The sequence below is a fragment of the Empidonax traillii genome, unplaced genomic scaffold, assembly GCF_003031625.1.
Source record: "Empidonax traillii isolate 1590-97213 ecotype Southwest subspecies unplaced genomic scaffold, ASM303162v1 scaffold1505:size161719, whole genome shotgun sequence".
In the NCBI taxonomy this organism is placed as follows: domain Eukaryota; kingdom Metazoa; phylum Chordata; class Aves; order Passeriformes; family Tyrannidae; genus Empidonax; species Empidonax traillii.
In genome coordinates this window covers 99,302-124,103 of record NW_020956698.1, presented here as the reverse complement: position 1 = coordinate 124,103, position 24,802 = coordinate 99,302, and the positions used below count along the sequence as shown (strand labels likewise).

Genomic DNA, 24,802 nt, shown 5'->3' with positions numbered 1-24,802 from the left:
AAATAAGCATGTGCACATGTGGAGGGACTGATCTATATTACAGAAAAATTACAGCATGATGTTCTAGCGAAAATATTCATCTGGTCGAAATTTGGAAACAAATAATGAAATAGGCTACAATGATATCAGCATGTCTTAAGTCTGTAGCTATCTCAAAGCTGGCATCCACATACAGCATTGCTATGAATAGTTACGCTTCACAGAACAGAAGCTCTGTTCTGTTTCTAGAACAATTATTTAATTTATTTCCTCAACTTTGGGCTAATTCAACTTTTGACTATCTGTTTGCATGGCTAAATATAAAACATTTGACAAGAAACCTTATGGGAAATGCAATAAATCAAATGAACTAATTAAAAGTTTCAAAGTGTTCCTCCACTCCCACATGAGACACAAAATGGGGACAGATAGGATTTATTTCACAAGAAAATTAGAGACAAGTTCAAATCTCCTGCCAAAATGTACACTGCTATGCATTCCTAATAACTTAAGCAACATTTTCAAACTTATGAGAGGGAACTTCATGTGTGTCTTAGCTGCTAACTCCATAGTGCATTTTTTTTTAATATTACAGACTTCCTCAAGGAGTTTTCAGTGTAACAGAAATCTTCAGAATTAAGCCTTCTACAGCATTTCCCTCTAGAGAAAAAGTTTGTTGACAACAAAAAGTCACACAATCACCTATGATTAGAAAGGTGAGTGTCAAAAGCTTACCACTGGAACACCTCTTCCGTAGAGGTAAGCCATTCCTAATCCACTCTGTCCAACTGGATTACCCTGAAAACACAAAAAAAAGCATTTCTGCAAAGAAAGGTAAAAAACCTACAGCTGACATCTTTCAAATCTGGTGTGTTTTAAACATCACTAAAACATCTAAGTGCTCAAGATAGACTTGTTTTGTATTTTTGCTCCTAGTAATAGTTATTTTGGAAGGAAACAGCATCTATGGTAACCTTTATTCAATAACTACAGATGATTAACAGGGAAAAAAATTCAGTACTACTTATCAAAGTCTACTGTGCACTTTGTTACAGTATCATACAAGATGCAGAACTCATAGAGAGATGGGCCATTAATAACTTAGTCATGTTTAGTTTTTCCAAGTTTGAAAGGTTTTGGATGCTATGGAAGCTCCCAAAACAACTCCAGGAACTCCAAGAATCTGCCTTAAGGGCAGATTGTTGGCTGTCCTGTGGGCTGCATTATTAGCCACTGCCCCTGCAAAAGAATGCACCATGGCATTCCTTCAGAGTCAAGACAGGCAACGGAGCGCATCAGAAACCTTCAGTGAATGCAGAAAATAAACACAGTGAGAGATCCTCAGTTTAGGACAGAAATGTGGAACAACATTCTAATTGTGAAATGTAAGAACCACGAAGGCAGTTATCTTGCAGCAGTCCCTTCAAAACTTAATATACTGTGTTTTATGTGCTAAACATTTAATATCAATAAACATTAATAATAATAATCATTAATAGTTAGAATTAAATATATAATAGACTTAATTATAATTAAGTAATGTGTAATTATAGTAACAAATAGCATATTAATAAATATTATCTATTTATAAAAAAATAAGCAAAAAACCATCATATCAGTGCACTGTAAATTTCTGTGACAACTTCAGAGTAACAGAAACTAAAACTTCCAAGAATTTCAGACTATTTAGGTGACAATATTTCATACTGATGTAATAGAGTTAGACTTTATTCATGGGAGTTACACTCCTTATGGTAAACACAGCTTCATGAAGCCCTGTGGCCAGAACTGGAGGCGGTTTTTGACATCTTAGACAAGCAAGGTCTAATTATGGGCTAATCTGGGAGTAGGCGTGCGCACATGGAAGGGCACATAAAGAAGCATTTACAGCATTTTGAAGCTAATCAGCTTCTTAGTGTGCATGCTGTATTTCTATCTTACAGATAATCGTACCATATCAGCAGCTTTCTTGAAATACTGAAGAGCTGTTTCATTGCTCTGAGGTACAACATCACTTCCTTCTGAGTACATCTGAAAAAGAAAGGCATTATTGAAGAACAGCTGAAGAAATCAATTTAGCATGAAGATCATGATGCATCCTCACCTGGCACATGAGAGGGCATCTATTGTACTTACACTATTCTAACTACTGCACTACTGAATAATCATTAAAGAACTTAGGCAGAAGAAGAAAATTCATCTCTGCTGTAAAATTTAGATTTGGAAAGTTTAACTTTCTAATGGAGAATGAACTGCCCATAAAATTAAAATTTTCATGGCAATACCCCTCATTTCCAATTTCTACTATTCTGCAGTGAAGAACACAATCAGGCAAAAATCTTGAGACCAGTGGAAGTCAAACGATATTGGCAGTCAAAATACTTTGTGAAAATGAAGTAAAAATTGGTTACTAAACAGTGCATTTTATTAGACACAAAACACTCAAGCAGTAGAGAAAGTAGGAACTGCACTTTCCTCTATCAGGTGCCTTGAACAGCACATTATGCTATTTTTTTCAGGCTCTAAGGACATGAATTTTGCATTCTCTACTGCAGGGACAGCCTGAAAAAGATGAGCTAGAGCTGGTGCTTATTGCAGCCTAACCTTAGAGGGTATTCAAATGAAGTAATAAGGATTTAGCCCCTCACAGGCTGAAGGTAGTCTGCAACCCAGATCTCAGACCAGTGACCTAAATACTTCTCTAAGCAGTAACACATTATCATCACCACAGGCAGCTAGCCAATCATGTTTTAGATTACAAATCATAGAATGGCTTGGGTTAAAGATTATCTAGTTCCATCTCCCATGCCATGGGATGTTAGCCACTAGACCAGATTGCTCAGGGCCCCATTCAACCTGGCCTTGAACACTTCCAGGGATGGGAAACACACAACTTCTCTGGGCAACCCATTCCAGTGCCTCCGCATTTCTTGAATAAAGAACTGCCTAATATCTAATGTAAACCTGTCCTCACTTAGTTTAAAATCATCCCCCTTGTCTTATCACGATCTGTCTTTCAAAATGTCACTCTCCCTCTTTTTTATAAGCCCCCTTCAGGCATTGGAAGACTGCGCTGAGATCTCCCTGGAGTCTTCTCTTCTCCAGGCTGAACAAGCCCAGCTCTTTCAGTCTGTCTTCACAGGAGAGGTACTCCATCCCACTGATCATCTTGATGATCCTCCTCTGGACTTACTTCCAACGGGTCTACGTCTTTCCAGTGCCTCCCTTGACTTGCTGCCACGCTGCTTTTGATGCAGCCCAGGATGCTGTTAGCCTTCTGGGCTGCAAGTGCACACTGCTGGCTCGTGTCTAGCTTTTCACCCACGAGAACCCCCAAGTCCTTCTCTGCAGGGCTGCTCTCAATGACTTCTCCCAGTCTGTGCTCACATCTGGGATTGCCCTGACACAGGTGCAGCACCTTGCACTTGAACTTGTTGAACTTCATGGGATTCTCACTGGCCCACTTTTCCAGTTTGTCCAGGTCCCTCTGGATAGCATTCCATCCTTCTGTTGTGTCAACTGCACAGCTCAGCTTGGTGTCATCTGCAAACAAACCTCTGACTGCACCCATCCAGTCAATTCCTTACCCACTAAATATTCCACCCTTCAAATCCATGTCTCTTCCAATAAGGATGTTGTGTGGGATCATGTCAAAGGTCTTACAAAAGTGTAGGCAGTCATTCTTCCCTTGCCGATCATTGTTGTCATTGCATCATAGAAGAACACCTGACTGGTCAGGCATGATTTGCCCTCAGACAAAAAGCCCTTAAGTCTGAAAGAATGGCTCACCCTGCAGAATGATTCAGGCTTTAGTCAGAGTAAGTGCAGACTTATTGGCAATTCTGACTTAGATGCCTCAGTTCTCTCCACAGTGTAACAATGTCCTTCCCCTTTTCTTCATCAACTTAAATTTTGAGAATCCTAGCATTTCCCCACATACTGTTTGGAACAGAACAGGAGCCTTTTCAGAGGCACAGTCCTCCCCAGGAAAAGGAAATATAGGTACTTAATTATTTGATTTTTAAAAACCACTCTAGTTCAAGCACTATTCAGAAAAAAACAGAAGTTCCTGAAGTGAAGGAAAACTTAGACTAGACATGTAGTCTGCTATAACACTCAAGTCTTGCAGGAAAACTCAAAACAGTTGCAAAACGGAAATACTTAGATTCCAGCATTCAAGTTTTAGACTGCCTGATATCAGAAAGTGGGAAGTATTTGCTTTTTGTCATTGAAAGGCAGTCAGTTTTCTTACTTTTGAGAATGTTTATATATCTTACCTTCCCTAGAAAAGCCATAGCATGTGAATTGCCAGCATTAGCTGCTTGATTGAAGTACTCAAATGCTCGCTGTAGAGAAGAGAAGTATTTTAGCCACCATGATGATGATTTGAGAATTGTTTCTCACAAATGGAGTGGAGGCAGGTAGGCTCTTTGTCAACTTACCAAGTTCTTCTGGGGAGTAAAGTTACCAATTCCCCCTAATTTAATAAATGTAACAGGGTTCCCCACTCATACAATTGGAATATTGAGCAGTAATCCTTTTTAATAGCGTATTCCAAAAAGTAGCAGAAAAAAAACCCCAACGAAGTACAACTGTGACTATGCACAAGCTACATAGGTAAATCTTTCTTATTGTACCTCCAAGCTATGTTTAGAATAGGAGAGATTTCCCAGTTCCCATTCCTCATTTATGCAGAATTTCTTTTTACTCATTTTGACCACTTGCTTTCATCTCTGAACTCTTTTGAAGCAGTCATTTTCAGGTATTTTAAATGTGATGACCATTAAATTGTTTCTGTTAAGTAATTACTGTATTGGATGAAATAATCCCCAGAACTGCATATCCTCAGCTCTCCATTTTTCAACATATACTCAAGAGGTTAGCTATTTTAACTTCTATAAGCAATAGCTAGGTTGGTTTATGTCAGCACAAATTTTATTTTTTATGCATACTTAATATTTTGAGCATTGAAAGCTGCATGGTTTCATCTACAGAAGAAAAGCCACATAAACTAGACTATCATCACTAATGCATGCCCAGTGCATCATGAAGATTCAATCTACCACATGTACAAAAGCTCAGCCTGTTTCCAGTATTACCTGATGAAAACACAAATTTTGCCTTTAACTTTCTCATTTCTAAGGTGATTAGTCTTAAACTAATTATGTAAGAAAATCAGTTCCATCTACTAGGTACATAAAAATTAAGTTTTATTGAACAAGACTATTGAAATAGTCTTTTTTATATATATATATATATATATATATATATATATATACCTTACAGTGGTATATATATTATACACTTTTGCTTTACTGTTGTCTCAGTTATGCTTTCTCACTCTCTGCCAAGTGTCATATGCACCAAAGATATACAGAAAAGGTACCTGATGGTTTTGCTCTACCCCTCTTCCTCCATGCAAGTGCAATTGTCCAAGGCCAACCTAAAAATAAATTTTACACTGCAAGTTAGTCACTTTTCCCTAGGGACTTCCTTTTTCTATCTCACAGATACTGGTGAGCTAATAACATGCACAGAGGTAGATCATATCAGAGTTAAAGATGCCACAAAGTTTGAAGGAACAGATTTGCTTCAATAACTACAGTTTTTTCACATTAGCCTAAGTGGAAATTTATCTGAGATAGAAGTGACATGACAGTCCTTGATGCAAAATAACAACTGTTCATTTAAATCCTGTCTACCTAAGTCTGATATCATATAGGACCAGGTTGAATTGTGACACTCTGACTATAATAGCATCCTCTCCTCCTGCATCGTGTGTAGAAGAGGTCCAGCCTGCAGAATGCAGAACTCATGTAAGAGCAAAAGCAGTGAGAAATTGAGACCCACAATCAGGGCTAGTTTTTTGACAAATCCTTCTTCCACAGCATCTAAAGCTACCCTTGGAAAAGTCTGGCTGGTTGCTAGAGAAAGCCAAGACCTCTTTCCTAAGATACTAAAGTTGTAACGTTTTGGACTTTTCTTTGCAAGAAAATTTGCATTTTCTGTCCATGTTCTACCTTAGAGACACTAAAATATAAGTCTCTTTAGATAAAAGCTAATTGGAAAAGCACAAACAGCTTGATTTACAGGGAAGAGAACACTAAAGCTCCAATGTCTTTCTGTATTTCATAACTGTTGTTCCTGTAACTCTTGAAAATGTCTGCACACCATCAGGTGAACCTAATCTTACCTGAGCTTGTACATCTCCTTTCTCTGCTAAAAACTGGTAATACTGGATCAAGTCTTCTTCTAGCATGCCACTTGCCATTCCTGGATTTTCTACTTCATCTGCTAAGCGAATTCGCTGAACCACTGTGCCACCAGTCAAAGAAATGTCACTAGCAACTGGAAAACAGATGAGTGTTGTTCAATACAGAAATGACACCACAACTTAGTAAAACCAGATCTCTACAGAGTTTCATGTTGTTACTCAGAGAGAATGAATTACTTTGACAGCCTCTAAGAATTAAAGACATTTCAACAGAGACAAAAATAGCATATTGTGATTCAGAGCCAAATGGATAACTTATTTAAAAGCAGGAATTCTCTATGTTTATACTACTAATGTTGACAGTACTTCTAGTATCTTCTGGTTGAGTAACATAGAAATACATAGAAAGTCAAGAACATTATCCTAGTTAAAGGTTTTTACCGTGATTAGCTACAAGTCGGTAGTGAGTGAGAGCAGATTCACAACTCTGAAGGACTCCTATCCCAGCCCAGTACCGGTAACCCTGGAAAAGAAAATACATAAATATGGGACTATCAGCTATTTGAGAACATGCTGCTTGTCAGGTTACAAATTTTTTTCACATTACTTGAGCAAGATTTGACGAGACAATAGGCAGGACAAAGGCCACAAGTCCATTTTATTTGCATTAAAAGCAACTGACTTGACACCATTAAAGGTTAAGTGTAGCCAATATACTTGAGATATAAGTCAAGAAAAAGCAAGTAAGCAGAATGATACTTAAGGGTGAACCTTTTACTTACCTTTACTTACCTAAAGCCTTTTACTTACACATGTTGCACTACATTTGTCTTAAATCTCACAATACTGATTAAAACAGCACCTTCTGTGAAGATCTTTCATAGTTCTCATTAGACTACAAATGTTAAAAGTCTGATACTTCTGCTTTAAGTCAAGAGACGTAAACATGGTTCATCTAAATTCATAGTGGTATACAGCTTAAAATGAGTAGACTTATCCTTACATTAAAAAGGAATAATGGGAAGATACTACTGCCCACCCACTTCATGCAAAATAGTCTAATATTTGGGACGTGTATTCGTGTGAAATGAAATCTTACATTAAAAATTTTAGGGTACAAAAACATTCTCGTATGTGTAAAGTTATTAACAATCTTACTTACCAAAATCATATGAGCGATCAGATTTCCTCCTAAAGCTCCGAAAGTGTAATACACCAGGGCCTTAAAACAAAATAATTTGTTATTTAACATCTGCCTCTAATACAAAACACAAGAACACACACAATTTCTAAATTACCTTAGCTTGACTAGAATTGACTCCTAGACCAGATGCATACAGAAATCCAAGAGCCTAGAAACAAGATAAAATTCGTCAGTAGTCTTTGAAAAATCAAGGATCAATTTTCCTGGAATACATACATATAAAGAAGTCAAACAACAAATCAAAGTTGCAAAGAACATGCCAAGCTCTACCTTCAGTTTGGTACCTCTTATATCTATGCTCTTCCCTGCCCCTTTTAAAGTATGAAGTTTCTAAATTATTCAGTTGCTTAGGATTCTAGCATAAATAACTTTTTCACCAGAATTCCATTGAGTGGAACAAACCACTTCCCTGAATGTCAAGTGTAGATCCAAAGGTCCCTAACAGTCAAAGTATCCCAGTTTCAAGACCCCCAAGTGAAGCTCAGCAGAAGGTGTCAGGTTATTCATGTACCCCGTTTGTCTCATACACCAGTGCAAACATATGTGAACTATGGCCTTCCCTGGAAGGCTCATATTGTTTGAGTCACTGTCCAACAGATCCTATGAATTTACTATTTTGCATCTGTTCTGCCATGGGTTAGTTGCAATTGTGACTATAAATGTAAGCGGTTAGAACGCACAGAGCTGTTTGGCTGAGGTTTTTTCAGAAGTTATTTTTGTTCCTAAGATTTACATAGTTACTGCACGATCTATAACACCTGTTACACCTCTGTGGCTCGGAAGAGAAACTAGTAGCACAGAAGACTGTAAAATATAGACATCTTTATATATACACTATGTTCTAACACTATTCTAGGCAATCTGAAAGCATATACACAAATCATCTCATGCAAACGGTATTGAATTCTAGACCAATAAAAGCCAAGGTCTTCCTTGAGATATAAAGTCTCAAAAGAAAACATGTTCCTGCTCTCTATGGTAAACCAGTACTCCACTATTAAACAGAGAGCAGCAGGAGACTTGGTAGCAAAGAGTTAAGAAAAAAATGGGTAATTGCTTAAGCTGACACTTCCAAGAGAACTAAACAGTAAGTATATGCAGATAATGAGCCACTGCAATTAATAGCACCCATATTTTATGACACTTCATAACAGTAAGTATGAACAATGCTATAATGCTCAAAGGCTTGTGGACAAAGCAAGTCTCATTTCACTAAACAACTTTTAAGACTCCTAGGAGTTTATAATTGCTAGATTACAAACTTGTGTGTATATCTACTTTCCTAAGACAAAATTGCAAATGCAAAGCCACAACATTCCACACAAATTGCAGGAAAAAAATAATAGTTTCAGAAAAGGTCTGTTGGTTGGAGTCACCTGTATCGACCTGTTTTTTGACTTATACATCCAATCTAGTCAGTCATACAACAGACAAGAAATTAAAAGACCACCACCATACTGTATTACTGGTAATTAAATAATTCTTTTTTAACTCAAAGTCTTTCAGGTGCCAAACTGATGGCCAAAAACCAGGAGAAAAAACTCACCAGGCAATATTAGTATAGATAAGATAGAGAGCAGCTCTTTTAATGCAGACTTTCTGGCTCACGGAGTACAAAGATGCGCATGCACATACAGAATTCTTACTTTTATATCTTTTACTGATTATCATATCTAGTGGGGACATCCAATCCTGAGACCCCTTTTGCCCCTGGTACCACCCTCAAAACTGCCCCACTGGAGCCCCTCCAAGGGTCTTGAGCCTTCTATCTTGTTTTGTCTACCGTATTTCTTGTTATTCCAGTCCAGGTGCACGTCCCAATGCAATGTTCCTGCTAAAAATCTCTCGCCTTGAAAAGGTGGTTAAAAGATGGTTAAACTGAAGCTTTGAGAATGCGACATACAAACTGTAAGAAAGTAACAGTCTAAAGTGAAAGAAAACCACAGCTACATTCAAATCTACAAAAAGGTGAACATCTTAAAAATTCTAAGGCATTAGTGTTTACTTTGAGGGTGCAGGTGCCATCTAGAAAAGTATATTAAAATAGCATATAAAAGCATATTTACTTATAGAATAAGTAAAATCTATAAAACAATTTATAAATCTATAAAAACACTTGTAGAGTTTAAGGATAGACATACCATTTGGCCTTTAGGAGAACCTTCTTCTGTCAGTTTTTCCAATAGTTCTTTTGATGACTGGATGTTCTGCTTAAGGTAATCCCCAAACAACAAAGCATAAGACACTTTCTCCATGGCCTTGGTATGATTCATGTCAGCTGCTTTCAGAAGATACTGATATGCTCTTAAGAGAAAACAATTTCTTAGTCAACTTGAGGCAAAGAAGATTCCGTTCATAAACCTGAAGATTCTGAAGAAGTGTTTTATTTCTCTGATTTAGTCTCTATTTTCTACAAAAGCATCTCCCTACAGCCATTTGCTCCAGCTACTAATCATCCATATATGTAACAACTCATAGTTTAAAAAATAGACAAGCGATTTTAATGTTCACTCTACTCCAAAAGCAAAGCACTATGTATTTCCTCCCTGGTGAGATATACAAGAAGTTTAAGGTCAAATGATCACAATTTTGTAGCAGTTTTCAGTCCTGTACAAGGTATCTAATAGACCCACTCCTGTGACAGCCTGAGAAAAACCATGGAGTCTCATTTGTTTGAGTACAATGCCATTCCAGTGAAAACACCAAGCACTGGGCCCAAGAAAACTGCACACATGACCAATTTTGTGATGAAACAGTCACGCTAACAATGAGAAGGATCTCTGGAAACTCCCCTTTCTATTTCAGTCTCAGAACTTAGGGCAGTCCTTTAAAGCAATTTCACAGCAGCTGGTTTCACAGCAATTAAAACCCCGTAACCTTAAACATGGTAACAGTACTGTCAAGCATGATTCAGCTTGGTCTCTCAGGAACTTTTGATAGCGCTCCAAGATTTTTCTTTACCTCTCCTCCTTTCTATTCTCAGACTTGCTTTCTTTCTTTAGGACATACTGAGGCAAATCTGGTTACTCTAATAATTTCACCTTCTAAGAAGGTTTAAGATGTGCAAGAGAACTAATATCTAACATTGTTTTACAATTCTTAGACTATTTTATACCAAAAAATGCTACTCAGAATCCAACAGATATTGTCTCCCTTTGTCTTTACCAACAACCTTATCTCCACAAATTAAAATAGTAATAACGCTTACATAATAATCAGCAGGAAGTCACCACTTACGAAGTTGTCAACATCAGTAACGGGGAGCTCTAAATTAACACAGCCATTCTTAATTACAGTGAAAAGCTGACAACTATTTAATCACTAATTAGATATATACAGAACAGAAAGCAAAGGGACCAGAATGAACAGAACACTAATTTCTTTCTTATTCTTTGATTTTGTCTACAAGCACTACTCTCTTCTCTCATACAACACAAGTTTAATACTATTTTTATGGTAATCAAAACCATCAGAAAGCAAGAGAAAAAAAAACCAGAGCAGGACAAGAAATGCCAGTTTTTCCCACTTAACCTTTGAAGCAGAATGAGAATGGGACTGTAAGAAACACCAGAAAAAGGACAATTATCTTCTATCATGTTACTTTTTTCCTAGGTAGTTACTACATACAAATTGGGGCTAGAGAACTGCAGGAACATCTTGCCTTAGGTCAATGTTTTGATGACACCCACTTGTCAGAAATTCATCACAAGCAATTTTTATTGCATTCAAAGGAATGCAGGCATAGATCTGTTTTTCTAAATACCCTGAAATTACTATTTATTTTCAGTACTATCCCTGCATTGTTTGTTTTTAAATCCAATAAAACTCAAAATCCTGGGAAAACTCATTTAAGTTCTTTTTGATTTAAGCAAGAGTGACCAGACATGTCGTCCTTCTCCTGTCAGAGTGGATAAGGTAGACTTACACTTTCTTCTGAGCCTTTTTACTGCTTTCATTAAGGATTTTCATTCCAATCTGATAAACATCCTCAGCTTCTTGCATCTGCCTTCTCTTATTAGACTGCTCTTCAGCTTAAAGAAAGAAAAAGGACATTAAGAGATCCAATTATACAGCTCAACACTGTTCTCTCATAATTCCTATTAGCTCTAAAGGGAAAATACAGTCAGAAATATGTTTCTGAAGACCAGTAAACCTAAGTGAATACAAAAAGCTGTCTAAAGGAGGTGTTGAATATCTTCGTAGATAGTTTCCTCTTGTGTGATGTCTTTCATGTAGGAGTTTGCTGAAAGAAATTTTATTTTCATTGCTTGAAAGCAAACTGTGCAGGAAGAAAGGCTCCTCCTTCAGGACATTTCCTAGAGAAGGCTGGCCCCTTGTGCAACAAGCCAGCCAGTATAATGTGAAACACTGTCAAATCCCTATATTACAGCCTCAAAAACTAGGAGTTTTACAGATGCCTCCATAAGAAGATTTCCTTATTAGCTCTGGGAAGTGGCATTTATATTAAAACTTTTCCTATCGTGAAAACTTTGCCTTTGTAACTACTTGTTTATCACAATATGAAGTGACCTTTAATATATGACAGGGACTTCTAGATCCAGAAATAAAGGGCATTAAGAGGACTGAAAACACTAGCTTAAAAAAGCATTAATTGGACAAAAACAAGACATCAGGTTACTTACATTCACAGAAGCCCCACTTTTGATCTTTCTTGTAATCATAGGTTGTTGCACACCAAAGCCTGCCATCTTCCCTCCCATCTGCAGTGCACTCTGCATATTCCTTCTCCATAAACAAAAAGGGGAAGTGGCAAGGTTCACCATCTGCAGTGCCCCCAATAGCTGTCAACACTGAAAATGCATACCCAGGAATTAGACTGCTCTCCTTTATTCCCAAATTATTCTACTACATATAGTAAAGTGCTCCTATGTTGGTTTTAACTCCTATGAACTACAATTAGTCAAGTTTTCTGTAAAATTTCTAATTTACAAAAGCCTGAAAAAGCAACTTGGAAAATACAATTCTTAGTTTTAATTATGAAATAAAGCAGAAGGTATGTGGTTTCTCATATTCCTTAGTTCTAAGCAAAGAAAATATAGTATAAATTAGAGAAGGCAAGTCTATGTTACATTTTTATTGCCTATCAAAATAAAGAGCCTTTCTTTGCATTTCCTCTTTTCTGTGAAAGACCTTGCAATGCACCCTAAAGTACATTCCAGAGCATATATTAATTTTAGCCCTAGGGTTAGATACAATCATGACAGAACAACACACATCACTAAATGTTACACTGAAGGTACTTGAATATCAGTAGGGATGAAAAGACTTAAGTGAAATCACTACAGGGTGGATGGATAGTTATTCTAATCACTCCAGGTCCAGTAATTTTCTACTCTTGGATGTACTTACACTGAAAACACGATTTCATTTCACCAATATATTTAGTTGTATTCAACATGACTTTGAACAACATGATTTATCATTTCTCACACACTAACACTTCAAAGGTTACTGACTGTAATATAGCAGTATTTTAAAATAACATCAATCTTCTATGGAGACTAAGAATTATCTCTGTTTTCTGAAGATGGAATTATTTCAATTAGACTTTTAAAAAAGTCTTCCTTTTTTACTAACCTAAAAACAACACTTGGGCTCAGCTTCATTTGAAGATGTTTGCAAAGTCCTGAAATTGACAATGTCAATTATACCTTTTTTTTCAGGTATGTTTGCAATTTTTGCAGTTATAGAGAAAGCTACTTCTTTTTTCTAGGGTCTACAATTGAAAGGCTTAAAGACCATACTAACTTTAATATTTCACATTTATTTTCTGAAGCAAAAGGAAGTCTTCAGGTATAGTTAGCCTTTTCAAATGGCTCTTCATAACTAAATTCTTTGGCAGAGGTTCCACCACACCACTCCAAGTTAATTACATCACAAGGAGAAGTGTTATTTTTGGTAATTGATTAAAAAATAATGTGTTTACATGCAATTAATCTGGAATAATTTCACACATCTGTTAACTACAGAGTAATGTACAAACTCATGCCAAGTGTACATATATCTACAACTGCTGGGACCTCTTATCATTGTCATTTGAACAAACTCCAGGATATAAACACTACTTGAGAACTCAAAGTTTTACTCGCATTGTTTAGTATCTTGTCTCCTGTATTGAAAGCAATTTTACACAGTGCTCTGCATGAGTTAGCTGCATGTTAAGGTTATGAAATTACTCTGCCCCAATTCTCCTGTTTTCACTCCCAGATAGTAACAAATAGTTATCCCTAAAATAACACAGCAATGAAATCACAGGTTAAACTTCACACCAGTTATTTTACTACGTACTTAGAGAATGATAAATACAAAGTGAAGCAAACAATTTACTCAGAGGATAAATTAGCTTTTGTGAAACTGAGTGTGCAAGTAGCAATCTAAGTCTTTTACTATGTCTGAATAAAGTACGTGGTATTTAATTTTATTTTGTCCTTATATCTCATTTCATACTTCATGCTACAGGAATTACTCATGGATTACTTATAACTATTGGTTACGTTACTGTAAGATTCTTCTAAATAGGAAAATAAATGCAACAGTAATTGCCAACTGTGTATAAACTTGTGGGCAGTTTTCAGAAAAAAACTGTGTTTTTTTTTTTTTTGTAATACCAAAGTTTCATACTAACAGTTATTTAGTATGGAACAGTTAGTTCCACACTGTTAGTATGGAACTTTGGTGTTACAAAACACTACAACACAAAACAACAAGGACTAATAAAAGATCATTTTCTTTGCATATAAAACCTCCTCACTCATCAGAGGAGAGCAGGACAACTTCTTTTTTAGAAGGTTAAAAGCTTTAGTAGCACTAATTCTAAATTAAGAATTTTTTAAAAAATGCTCAATATCCTGCAAAATATATGTGGAAACTTGCAGAATATATTTTTTTCCCATGCAATCTCATGACCATACATGGTAGCTAAACTGTATTCAGAAAAGCTTTAATGTCCCTTAATGCAGTCCTGTCACCAGCAGCTCACGTGGGAGATGCAACATCTGTACCTGAGATATGCTCAAAGGGTTTGCCAGAAGACTGTTCAAGGACACTTTATTCTCCTGACAGAATACAAGTACTTTTCTTTCAGAATTGCTTTTTATATAAACCCAGTAATCCTTCCATTCACATTGCTTATTTATTTCATTAGATGTTCCAAAAACTGTGCAAGACTTCAATTTTTGGTTTTTGAAAGTCACTTGCAGTACTTTCATAGGTGTAGTTAAAACCTTAGTTGCCAGGGAGGCTACATTTTTCTGACATGAGATCAAAACTACCTTAATGTTTACTTTTGAAATAGACTTCACTGACTAAATATGGTGCTTAGCTCACTCTTTTGTGGCAGAAAGATATTTAGTGGATTATATACCTTTTCCCTGTACAACACAGCACCTATCAACAGCAATAATTAAACCTATTACTGACTTTTCACAAACTGTATACCAGTTCTGCACTAATAAGGAAGGTTTATTAGAAAACAGACTTACATTACAGAGCTCATTTCACTACTCTTGCTTGCTTTTGACATTTGAAAGAGCTGAGAAGACAAATACCTTAGTACCAGGTAACTATATTTTTAACAGTAATATTGAAGATTTACTTTTTAAGGACAAATGAAAAGTCTGCTGCATAGGCTAAGGTACTCAACCATGCCATCTAGTTATCTGCTAGTAACTACAAAATTATGTAGTAAAAAAGCAACACTAGAATTTCCTGGGAATTCAGGCACAAGGACATAAGCTTTTACCTATATTTAAAAACTTACTGGAGTTTACATGGAATTTAGATGTTGCCCTAAGGCACTCAATGCTGTTCTAGGAAACTTGTCTTTACATCACTATTTGTTCCCTTTCTGTCAACTGACTTGCTGGGCAAATGGCCAGGGGGTTGAAAAACACTGATGCAATTTCTCTTTCTATGGCATACAGGATTGTACTTGAGTCCGACTGAGGCAATCAGGGCCTTTTCCATTTAATGGTTAAAGCTTTCCAACAAGACAGAAACAATAATGGAAAACTCTTTCAAATGCACCTCAAAATAACCACTCAGATTTCAATCTCAATAAATTTTCAAAACTTTTTGATGTTACTTTCTAATGGAAAAGGCAGCATTTAACATTCCATTACGGAAAGGTTCTCAAATCTTCGTTCGCGAAGCCTAGCCATGATGACAGAAAGCTTAAAATACAAGATATTTCGTATTACTGTTTTGTTCATCCACATGCTGAAATTGTTCAGATTCATCTTTCTTGTCCCTTGTTCAAAAGTGTGTGAGCAGTTACCTGGACTCTGCATTTCTGCTTCTTCCAAATCCTTATTTAATAGATTTGACACTTCTAGAGAGTTCAACTCTTCCAGTGAATTCTCTTTTTCCTCTTCTTGACTGTGGAAGTTCTCTTCATCCTCTGATTGAGAGTCTGATTTCCCCGACTCAAGGAAGATCTGACCCGCTACTACTCGAGTTCCTGTGGAATGGTCCTTTACCTGGTCCTCTGCAGATAAAGTCTGAAGGAAAGCAGCCATATAGATGAGAAACTGAGGAGCAGCAGTGGGCTAAAAACCCATTACTTTTTAAAGATATGATTAAATAACATATTAAGCTTCAACAGTAGCATCAAAAGTGTTGAGCTACCTCTACCTCTCATTGGATCTACCCCTTTCAATTCTTAAAAAAAAAGTTAATTTTTTTCCAATTTGCAACACATTAATCCTTTTGATGCACAGAAATTGAGAAAGCAAGAGCTACAGAACATTTCAAAATAGAAATCAAATCACAGTTCTGAATTTCAGACCTTTGCTCTCACTCCAGAAGAGAAACAGAATGACTAGAGATGAATATCTCCTCACCTTTGAATCCAGTGATTCATCTTGATTTCCCTCTTCATCTAGAAGAGACGTTGTAAGTCAGTAAAATGCTTTTCCATGAGTAATTATCCCCAAAATAAAAATAAGTTTAGTTATAATATTGGACCATGGTTCTGATATATTCTAGAGAACTAAGTTGACCAATGCACTTCAGGAAGACCTTATTAGTGTTCTCAGGAGGAATCAAATATTTCACAGAAGATCCTCTTCCTTAAATTATGTCAACACAACTGTGTTTTCAATAGAGAAAAAAGTGTGTGGGTTTTTTTTTAACTCAAATCACAGTGCGAATTGTTCCAGTTCAACTAAGCTACTTAAAAAGGTGCATCAATTGAAAAAGGCCAGTAGAGACCAGAAAGTTACACTAAGATCCTCACACTCATAATTAACATTGTCCTTTGTAGAATGCAAATTCATTTTTCTCGACCAGCATATTAAAACCTTTATAGAGAGGTGTCTCTTTAGAACAGTGAGAAAGTAGTTTAAGACAGGTGAAAAAGAAACGATAATCAGAAAAGCTTATTTATTACAGTTTTACCATTGCTTTGCAGAATTATTTCTGCAACAATTTTTTTGTTCCTGTAACTTAAATGGGCTATGCACTGTGCTTCAAACAACTGTGCTGTCATTTTGACAGAAAGCCTCCAAAAGTAACACCACCGAAATATGATTGTTCCCAGTCATCAGTATCTAACACCATCTCATTTAGGTAAACAAAACCCCACTACATTTGAACGAAGATGCTATAGACCTCCCTCTCTCTGGTACACAACTCCCTTCAACCAAAATAACAGCTTAAAATATAAACAGTTCACTAAGCAAAGCTGCTGCTAACTCCTCCTACATTTAGAAATCCCCCTTCTGTGGTTCTGGGGAGTCCAGTGCCCTGTAGCAGTGGTAGGCCATTGACAGGCTGGAGACCTGCACTATGACCAGAAAAAAAGTCAGTGCCCTGTACATGAGTCACAGCATTGGATGTGTTTCGGTTGGCTATGAAAGGGATCTGCACAAATACTGAATGCCAACAAAATTCTTCAAAGTTTATAGAAATCTGCTGACTTCCTGGAAGCATCTGACAAACAAAACTTGCATACTTTTTGTTCTCATGCAAGTCGAGTGTCTTACCAGAGAGAAATCATCTCTGAAGCAACAAATTACAAACATGACACTTGACCGATATATGTTTTGAAGTCTACGAGTATAACAGAGCAACTGTGGGCATTTGCAGTGAAAAGATTAAACTTGGAAACTGCTTTCTAGAGCCTAGCTTCTGTATTGTTATTTGAAGTATAACCTTTGATTGAAACTAGTAAAAAGATGAGGGAGAATCAACTGTAAGCTGTACCAGCATAACAAAAAAAAATGCTAAGGCTTAAAAGCGAAGCTGCGAAACTACGGTGACAAGAAGTTTGAGAGTGCAACTGAAACAAATGACAGCCCGTTAGGATGGTGAAGAGGATGTAAAGCTCAAATAGTTACATGTCTGGCAACAGACATGTAAATAAAAAGGATCTAGAACAGTTGTTATGGATAAGCAGCTGTACTCTACATGTCAAAAAACCAAAGTGTGTAGAGGACTTCAGAAGAACTTGTGGAGATGGCAAAGAACAACCAAGACAGCATGAGAACAAACATCAATTTGAAAAAAAACATCATGAGGCATAAGATAAAAACAAGGCTAGCTGCATTTTTGGCAGAGACTGCATTGCTTTATCATCTTGAGGAATTTAACAAATAAGGGTGATTCTGGTAAGTCATAAGAAGTTCTACCACTGAACTTCAACATTTCAGATCACCATATAACAACTGGTATTTAAATACAGTAGAAGTGCATATACATTTAGGATATTTGCTGGTATTTCTATTTCAAAACTATAAAACAAATTTGAATTTACCGTATTTCCTACAAACTACTTTCTATTATCCTAAATAATTTTGATCTAAGACCAAATGCCACCTTTAAACTCCAGAGCTTGTCGAGACATTCAGACATGCTTCTGGATAAGGGGGAAACTAAGACAGGGTAACTCCCCCCGTAGCTTGTATACTCCTTTTAACATATATAAAGAACTTATGGAGTAACTGTTATTGCAGTAAGAGACATCATGCTTGTTTTCTTTTTAACCACTACACTAGTCAGGGGGATTGTTTTTGTCTGCTCAAAACCAGCATATATGCCTGGCAGCACGAGGGCTTTCTAGTGTTTTGGCAATGGCTTGACTAACCAATTTCAATTTGTGGAAGGCTGACTTTACAACAAAAAACCACACAGTGTCAAATATAAATAGGTTATACTTTCTATGCAAACATTTCAAACAACATTTTTATTGTAACTTCATATGCAAGGCAAGAGACACCTGAGCAAGGCAGAGTTCATTAAGTGTTTGGTCTTCTTCCTTGAAAGCAAATAAATCTATTTCCTTTGTATTGCATCATTTAAAATCCCTCTGAAGGAACCAGCTTCCTTATTAAGAGGTTGTACTTGAACAATTGTTTTCTAACAGTGATTTCATAACAGCGCAAAAGCAAATCAAGAAATATTAATCTAACTTTTCTTAGCTCTGAGACTTCCTTCTGGGGAAGGCAGATGAGGTTGCAGTGATGACAGATAATGTGACTAGAGGAGGGATCACTTGCAGCCTTGTTGTTTCACAGAACTGCTGACTAATATGCACCAGCTACTCACAGAAGTGCGTTTACCTCTACGAAACTGTTAAAAAAACTATTCTGAAAGTGTTAATAATAAAATGTCTACGAAAGGTCACTGCTGGAACTAAGAACAGTTTATTAGTCAAGGCTCAGCTAGTGAACAAAGTCACAGATGTTATGTTTGTGCACCTGCTTCAGAGATTAAAGCTGATAGTTTAGTTTGTTTTTCCACACTTCAATTAAAAAAAAGTAACTGACTTTTTTTTTTTTTTTTTTTTTTTTTTTAATTTGGGTCTGGTACCACAGCTGCCCAATTCTATAAACCTCTTCTGAAAAGGCCAAGTGGAAATTAATATTCGCATTTGTTAAACATATTAGGGATATGCAATGACATATTAAAAGGAAAAAGTAGGCAAAAATACTTGTGGCTGAAGTGGGCAGCTGACAACATTGTACAGAAAGCTTCACTTACAAACAGTGCTGAGCTGTGTAGCTACTGCTGGGTGCTCTCATGCTCTAGAGTTAAAAATCTTGTTTCAACTATCCACCACTTCACATATAATTAAAATCTGCTTTAAAAGGTATTCATTTTTCCTCAATTAGAAAGACTAGCATTCAACCAGTCTATGTAAATATAGCAAAAGTACTTTGGCAGCCTATGTGAGAGAAAAATATTCTACCATATGTTGCTGAAAGATCCTACCATTTTGTGAGAATTTTGTGAGAATTACCATTTTCAAGAAAGAACTAAAGAGAGAAGGGTAGAAGCAAGAAGTGATTCAGCAAGAACGTCCTTAGCTCAAGTGAGTTTAACATTTCCAAACTTTTGCTGTGTTAGAAGAACAAATCAACTGCCATCAGATAAAGCTAAGAGACTGCCACTACCAGACAAGAAACACTACTACTTTCAATGTTACAGTGGTCACTCACCTTCAGGAAACAGCCAAAAATTCAGTGAGTGCAAGCAGTTGGCAACACCCCAGAGCTCTGATGAATGCCCTAACCAATCACTGCAGTCAGTTTCCTTCTAGTTTTTGCCAAGCTCTTCAAGCCTCAAACACTATCACAACAAAGCAACTAGTAAGGGTCTGCCTAAAGCAGTGATCTCCTACCTGGAGTGTGTACCCCTCAGGGGGTGTGAGCCAACACAGTGGGGCTACAGGAGGAAAATACTTTTTGTACTGTTACCTTTTCTTAATACAGTGTTCATTCCACCTTTATTTAATTCTTTTCTCACCCGTGTTTTTGTACATTTTATGATGTACATAATACGATAACAGTACATCAATGTCTAACTTATTAAAAATACATGTAAGAAGCATGCTCAAAAGTCTTTCTATAGAGAGGGGTGCATGAGCAGACACAGTTTGGCAAAAAGTGTTTTACAGTACAGAGATTTTCTGTGGTATTTTAGTAATTTCTTTCAATTCTTTTGTGCCAGTGACTAGACAGACTTTGAAAGGGAATGCAAACTCTGTTTTTCCAATTCTTGCAGGAAAAAAGGAAATCTTAAAAAAAAAATTACCTCAGACTGCTTCTCATCAATTTTTCAACTGTTATATTCAGCAAAGAAACAGACTTGATAGCATAGATGCTACTCCCATTATATGAACCTCTAAAACACGCAGTGACTCAAGAAAAATCCATAAGTAGCATCTATTCAGCAAGAATAGTTCTAAGGTATCCTTGGCAGCAAGTAAATTGTTCCCAGCTACAATCTGTGCAGCGTATTCATTTTAGTCCAACTAGAAGATTGAGATATAGGTCAACCCTCACTCTGAATAAAAATCTTTTTTTTACAGTCTCCTTGCAATTGCTGGCTGACTAGTTACAGAACTTACTCTCCAGCAGTTTCTCTGTAAGAACTGACATTCCCTGTCAGGCAACAATGCAACAAGTATAGGGAATGTTTTTCAGTTAGCAAAATCAGACAGGCCAGGGAAAGCAATTGAGCTCTGTCTTAAAAAAGAAGAAGTACAGAAGTTCCCTACAGGTATATGACTGCTCATTTGTCCTACCAGTTAATAGGACAGTATGAAAATGCCTGCCTATGGCTGAAGTTAGCCATGGAAGGTGTAGAGGAGTCAGAGGAAGAATCACTTCCTCTCTTCAGGCAGAATGAGAATATGTCTGCCTCTTAGTCTGTGAACAAGAGGAAACAAGCCCAAGAATCTAAAAACATTGGCAATCAGAAAAAAAAAAGGCAATTTTGTCAACGTTCGTAATGAATGACCAACAGAAGGAAGCCGTTGTTGCTGCAATAAGCAGCAATAAGAAAGTCAGCTTCATCTAGAAAACACACAAATGCTTAGCATTTTTAGCTGCTTTTGCCCATTCCCCATGGACTTTTAAATATTCTAGTCTCAGTTTTAAATTCCTTCATAATTTGTATTACTATCATACGTTTAAAAGAGTAGTGCCCATTTCTTTAGGCCAGAATTTTCTTGCATTCACTTGCAGTTTTCAATAAATCGATTTAAACAAAATTTATGACTACAGAGTTAAGATTTAAAGCTGTAGTTAAAATACTTCCTACTAAAAAAAAATTTTAAAATCACCATTAGAATCTTCTCCCAAAGTCAGAAAATGTAATACTTGAACTCTTTTTACTCATCCTTCTTAAAACCCCTCCCCTCATATCCCAGATGACTCTTTCCAGACCAGACATTAAGAACAAACAGGTATTCAAGGAAGCATTTAACACACAGTTTTAAGGCATATACCACAAAGTGGTACTGCTACTGTTGGAAATCAAAACATGAAGTAATGACAATTTTCTTTCAGAATGATTCTCACCAAAAATTGGAGCAAGAAAGATATTCCTCTTATAGTCTGCTGACAGAAGATGGACTCTGAACACCCTCTCCTGATTAATTCTGGATATTAATGAACAGTTTTACCTCACAGTAGCTTTTTAAGTTTGTCAACAGCTCCTAAGTCTTCATTCGTGTACTGTAGCTTGTGCTTTCTTTGGCTTACTAATTGTATTAGTTCAATTGACTCTAAACATATGGATCATAAAGGCTGAATTCAACTACCAGAACTTCATACTCACAAGCATATCTTTGTGACAGTGGACAAATAGTAAAAACAGCAGAGCTGCATGTTAGTACAGCCACTGATGCACACTTGATCAGCCCTTAATTTTGTCATCTAATTTTCATGTACACAACGGATGGCTCATCTGACATTCACAGTCTCATCTTGCCTTAGCTTTTTTTCTTTATATACATTATAAATGAGAGCACACAATTCAAAGTGGCTCCACGTCCCCGGCTTCCCAGAACTCATGTGTTTCTTTTCTAGAACTTGGGAAGCGCCCTGCTGGCTTATAGAGTGACGTACAAAGCTCCTATAATCTGAACTCTGGTAATAGCACTTCAAATTTCAACTTCCACCAGCATACAGGAAAATGAGCCCCAGACCACTGAACTTAATTTCCTGAAATAGCGTAAAAGCACATCCCCAGTAGCACTGGATAAGGCTGTCTGTTAAAGTACTGGCTTCTGGCTTCAGAAGCACTACATAAATAAAAGCATTGCACTTCCCCCTCACCAGCCCATGGTGGAAATAAGGCTGTGGGAGGTAGAAACCCTACGAAAGGAAGTAGATGACAACACATGAGAAGCACACGAAACCTGAGCTGCATAACAACAAAATAAGCACGAAAAAAGTATGACGGGAGACACACACAACGCAGGACCTGGAAACGCTCTCTATATACCGGCGTGAGAAAATTGCTGTGACAATGCTGAAATCAGCACTATCAGCGTCTCGGCGAGAAAATGCGTGCTGGGGAGGACAAAATGCCTCACTCGGGTTTCGAGCAGCGCTGGCATCACAAAGTGGGCTCCCAACGAGCTGCTCAAAGGCGGACACCGCACTGAGAGACGTGGCTACCTACGCCAGGCCCAAGGAGCGCCCGTGGGGGGGCGAAGCGCCGGATCGGGGGGAGCTGCGTCCCCGCCGCCCCCGCAAGGGAGCCCCGCTCCTGCCCCTCCGGCCCTCCCGAGGGGTCGGCGCTGCCCCCACGCTCCTCAAAGCCCCGCCGAGAGCTCCGGGTCCCTTCCCCGTCGCTGCCGCCCCCGCGCACCGCTGCGGGCGCCGCGACCCCCCCCACAGACACCGTGGCAGTGCCCGCCACCCCCTCCCGCGCCGCACACGCTGGGGGGCGAGGCCGCCGCCGCGCTGGGGCCCGGCGGGGCGCGGTGCCCCCGTACTCACCGGCCGCGGGCAGCGCTGCGGCGCAGAGCAGCGCCAGCCCCAGGCTCAGCCCCAGCCCCAGAGCCAGGACCCGGCGCAGCGCCCGCTGCCCCATCCCGCCCGCCGCCTCTGCGGGGCCGCCCCAGCGCCCCCGGCCCGCGCCTGGCACCGCCCACCGCACCGCCCCCGCCAATCGCCTGCCGCGCCCGCCGCCGAGCACGGGGAGCGCCTGGGTCTACATGGCCCTCTCCCATTGGCCCGGCGGGCCCGTCCGTGGCCGGCCACGCCCTCCCACCAGCCAATGGCACCACCCGTGTCTCAGCGCGTGCCGGCTGCGCGAGCGCCGGCTTCCGAAACGGCGCCTGCCATTGGCTCGAGCGCCGCTCCTACAGCACCCACAGTGCCTTGCGCCGGCGGACTTGCGGCCGCAAGGCCCCGCGGCGGGGCGGGGACTACATCACCCAGGACCCCCCGCGCCGGACCGCTGCAGGAGGAGCGTGGCGGCGCCGCCTGCAGGCCAGGCTGGGAAATAGCGGGATTGCCGAGAATGGGACACACCTCCCTGGTTGGGAGTACAGGGAGCAGCTGTGAATTGAGTATTTGTCTAGACCGGCACAGGAGCAGTATGTGAAACGTTAAGAGTGTAGTTAGTTCAGCTTTATCTTCAGAAAGGCATCAGTTCTGGGAAGGGGCTGAGCAGTGTGGGACACGATTCTTTGTTTCTCATAAGAATTGCATCTTTCTGTAGGTAATACAAAAGGAAACAAGGAAGGGCAACTAGCAACGCGACCTTTAATGGACTGAAACATGTCTGGGTAGTAAATATTACCACCTCAAAGGACTGTGATGGTAGACAATGCTGTGCTGGGTTATGAACTCCATTTGTCCCACTGCCCGAATACTGATAAGTCATCTCATCCTCACAGTGCTACATTTGGGATCTCTGTAGGGCGAGAGCAGCCACCAGTGGCTGTATTTCTCCCATGGGAGATAAAAGCAGAAGCTGTGAGACTTCTCTCCCCACCCAGAGCTGGCTGAGGGATTTTCTGCCTGCCAGGACAGGGTCTGCAGGCAGGGAAATGCCGGCACTACTTCAGCCAGGAGTTGCCTCAGCAGCATGTAAGTGCCTTGGATAGAGCTAATGGATAGGTCTGATTCTAATTAGGAGAATACTGAAGTACCAGTCAGTTTTTTCTATCTACAGTACGGAACAGTTCACACTGACTTTGGGAAAGCCAAGCAGCACTTGCGGTGTGGGAGCATCATCTTGGCGCAGGGCGCTTCCCTGCACTTGGATCAGGCCTAAGCTTAACCTACATTGTGGTCAATGGAACAGTGTTCAATGAACCTGTCTGTGAATGTCACTCCTTGAAGTGGAGCATCTTGCAGGAGCCAGGGCACCTGGACCAAGGTGGTGTGAGAGGAGGGGAACCTCGACATATGGGGAGTGGCTTGAGCCCACCACGTGTGGCAGTGACTGTTCACACGGGTGGGACAGGCCAAGCCTGGGAAGCAGCATGAGGGGCTCTGAGGTGATATGAAGACTTGGCACAGGAGATGGCTCCAGCACAGGAGATGGCTCTGGTTTGCCCAACTGTGGAACTAAGGCAGGGGTCAGTGGTGCAGGTTTGGGCACCGGGCAGGGGGGGCCCTACAAGCATGGCTTTTGTGAGA

General features: G+C 39.0%; 1 protein-coding gene across 1 annotated transcript in view; it reads right to left on the bottom strand.

Moving 5' to 3' along the window:
• Positions 1-23,280, bottom strand: part of SEL1L (SEL1L, ERAD E3 ligase adaptor subunit) — a 35,248-nt gene extending 11,968 nt beyond the window's left edge. Inside the window, exons 1-15 of the mRNA XM_027907632.1 lie at positions 23,150-23,280; positions 16,259-16,296; positions 15,694-15,916; positions 12,041-12,208; positions 11,323-11,428; positions 9,539-9,701; positions 7,492-7,545; positions 7,356-7,415; positions 6,635-6,716; positions 6,173-6,327; positions 5,366-5,422; positions 4,257-4,325; positions 1,933-2,010; positions 715-777; positions 53-80 (exon numbers count right to left, since the gene is read on the bottom strand). Coding sequence (XP_027763433.1) covers positions 53-80; positions 715-777; positions 1,933-2,010; positions 4,257-4,325; positions 5,366-5,422; positions 6,173-6,327; positions 6,635-6,716; positions 7,356-7,415; positions 7,492-7,545; positions 9,539-9,701; positions 11,323-11,428; positions 12,041-12,208; positions 15,694-15,916; positions 16,259-16,296; positions 23,150-23,243 — 1,438 coding nt within the window. The 5' untranslated portion in view covers positions 23,244-23,280. The remainder of the gene's footprint in view (positions 1-52; positions 81-714; positions 778-1,932; positions 2,011-4,256; positions 4,326-5,365; positions 5,423-6,172; positions 6,328-6,634; positions 6,717-7,355; positions 7,416-7,491; positions 7,546-9,538; positions 9,702-11,322; positions 11,429-12,040; positions 12,209-15,693; positions 15,917-16,258; positions 16,297-23,149) is intronic.
• Positions 23,281-24,802: the final 1,522 nt, after the last annotated feature.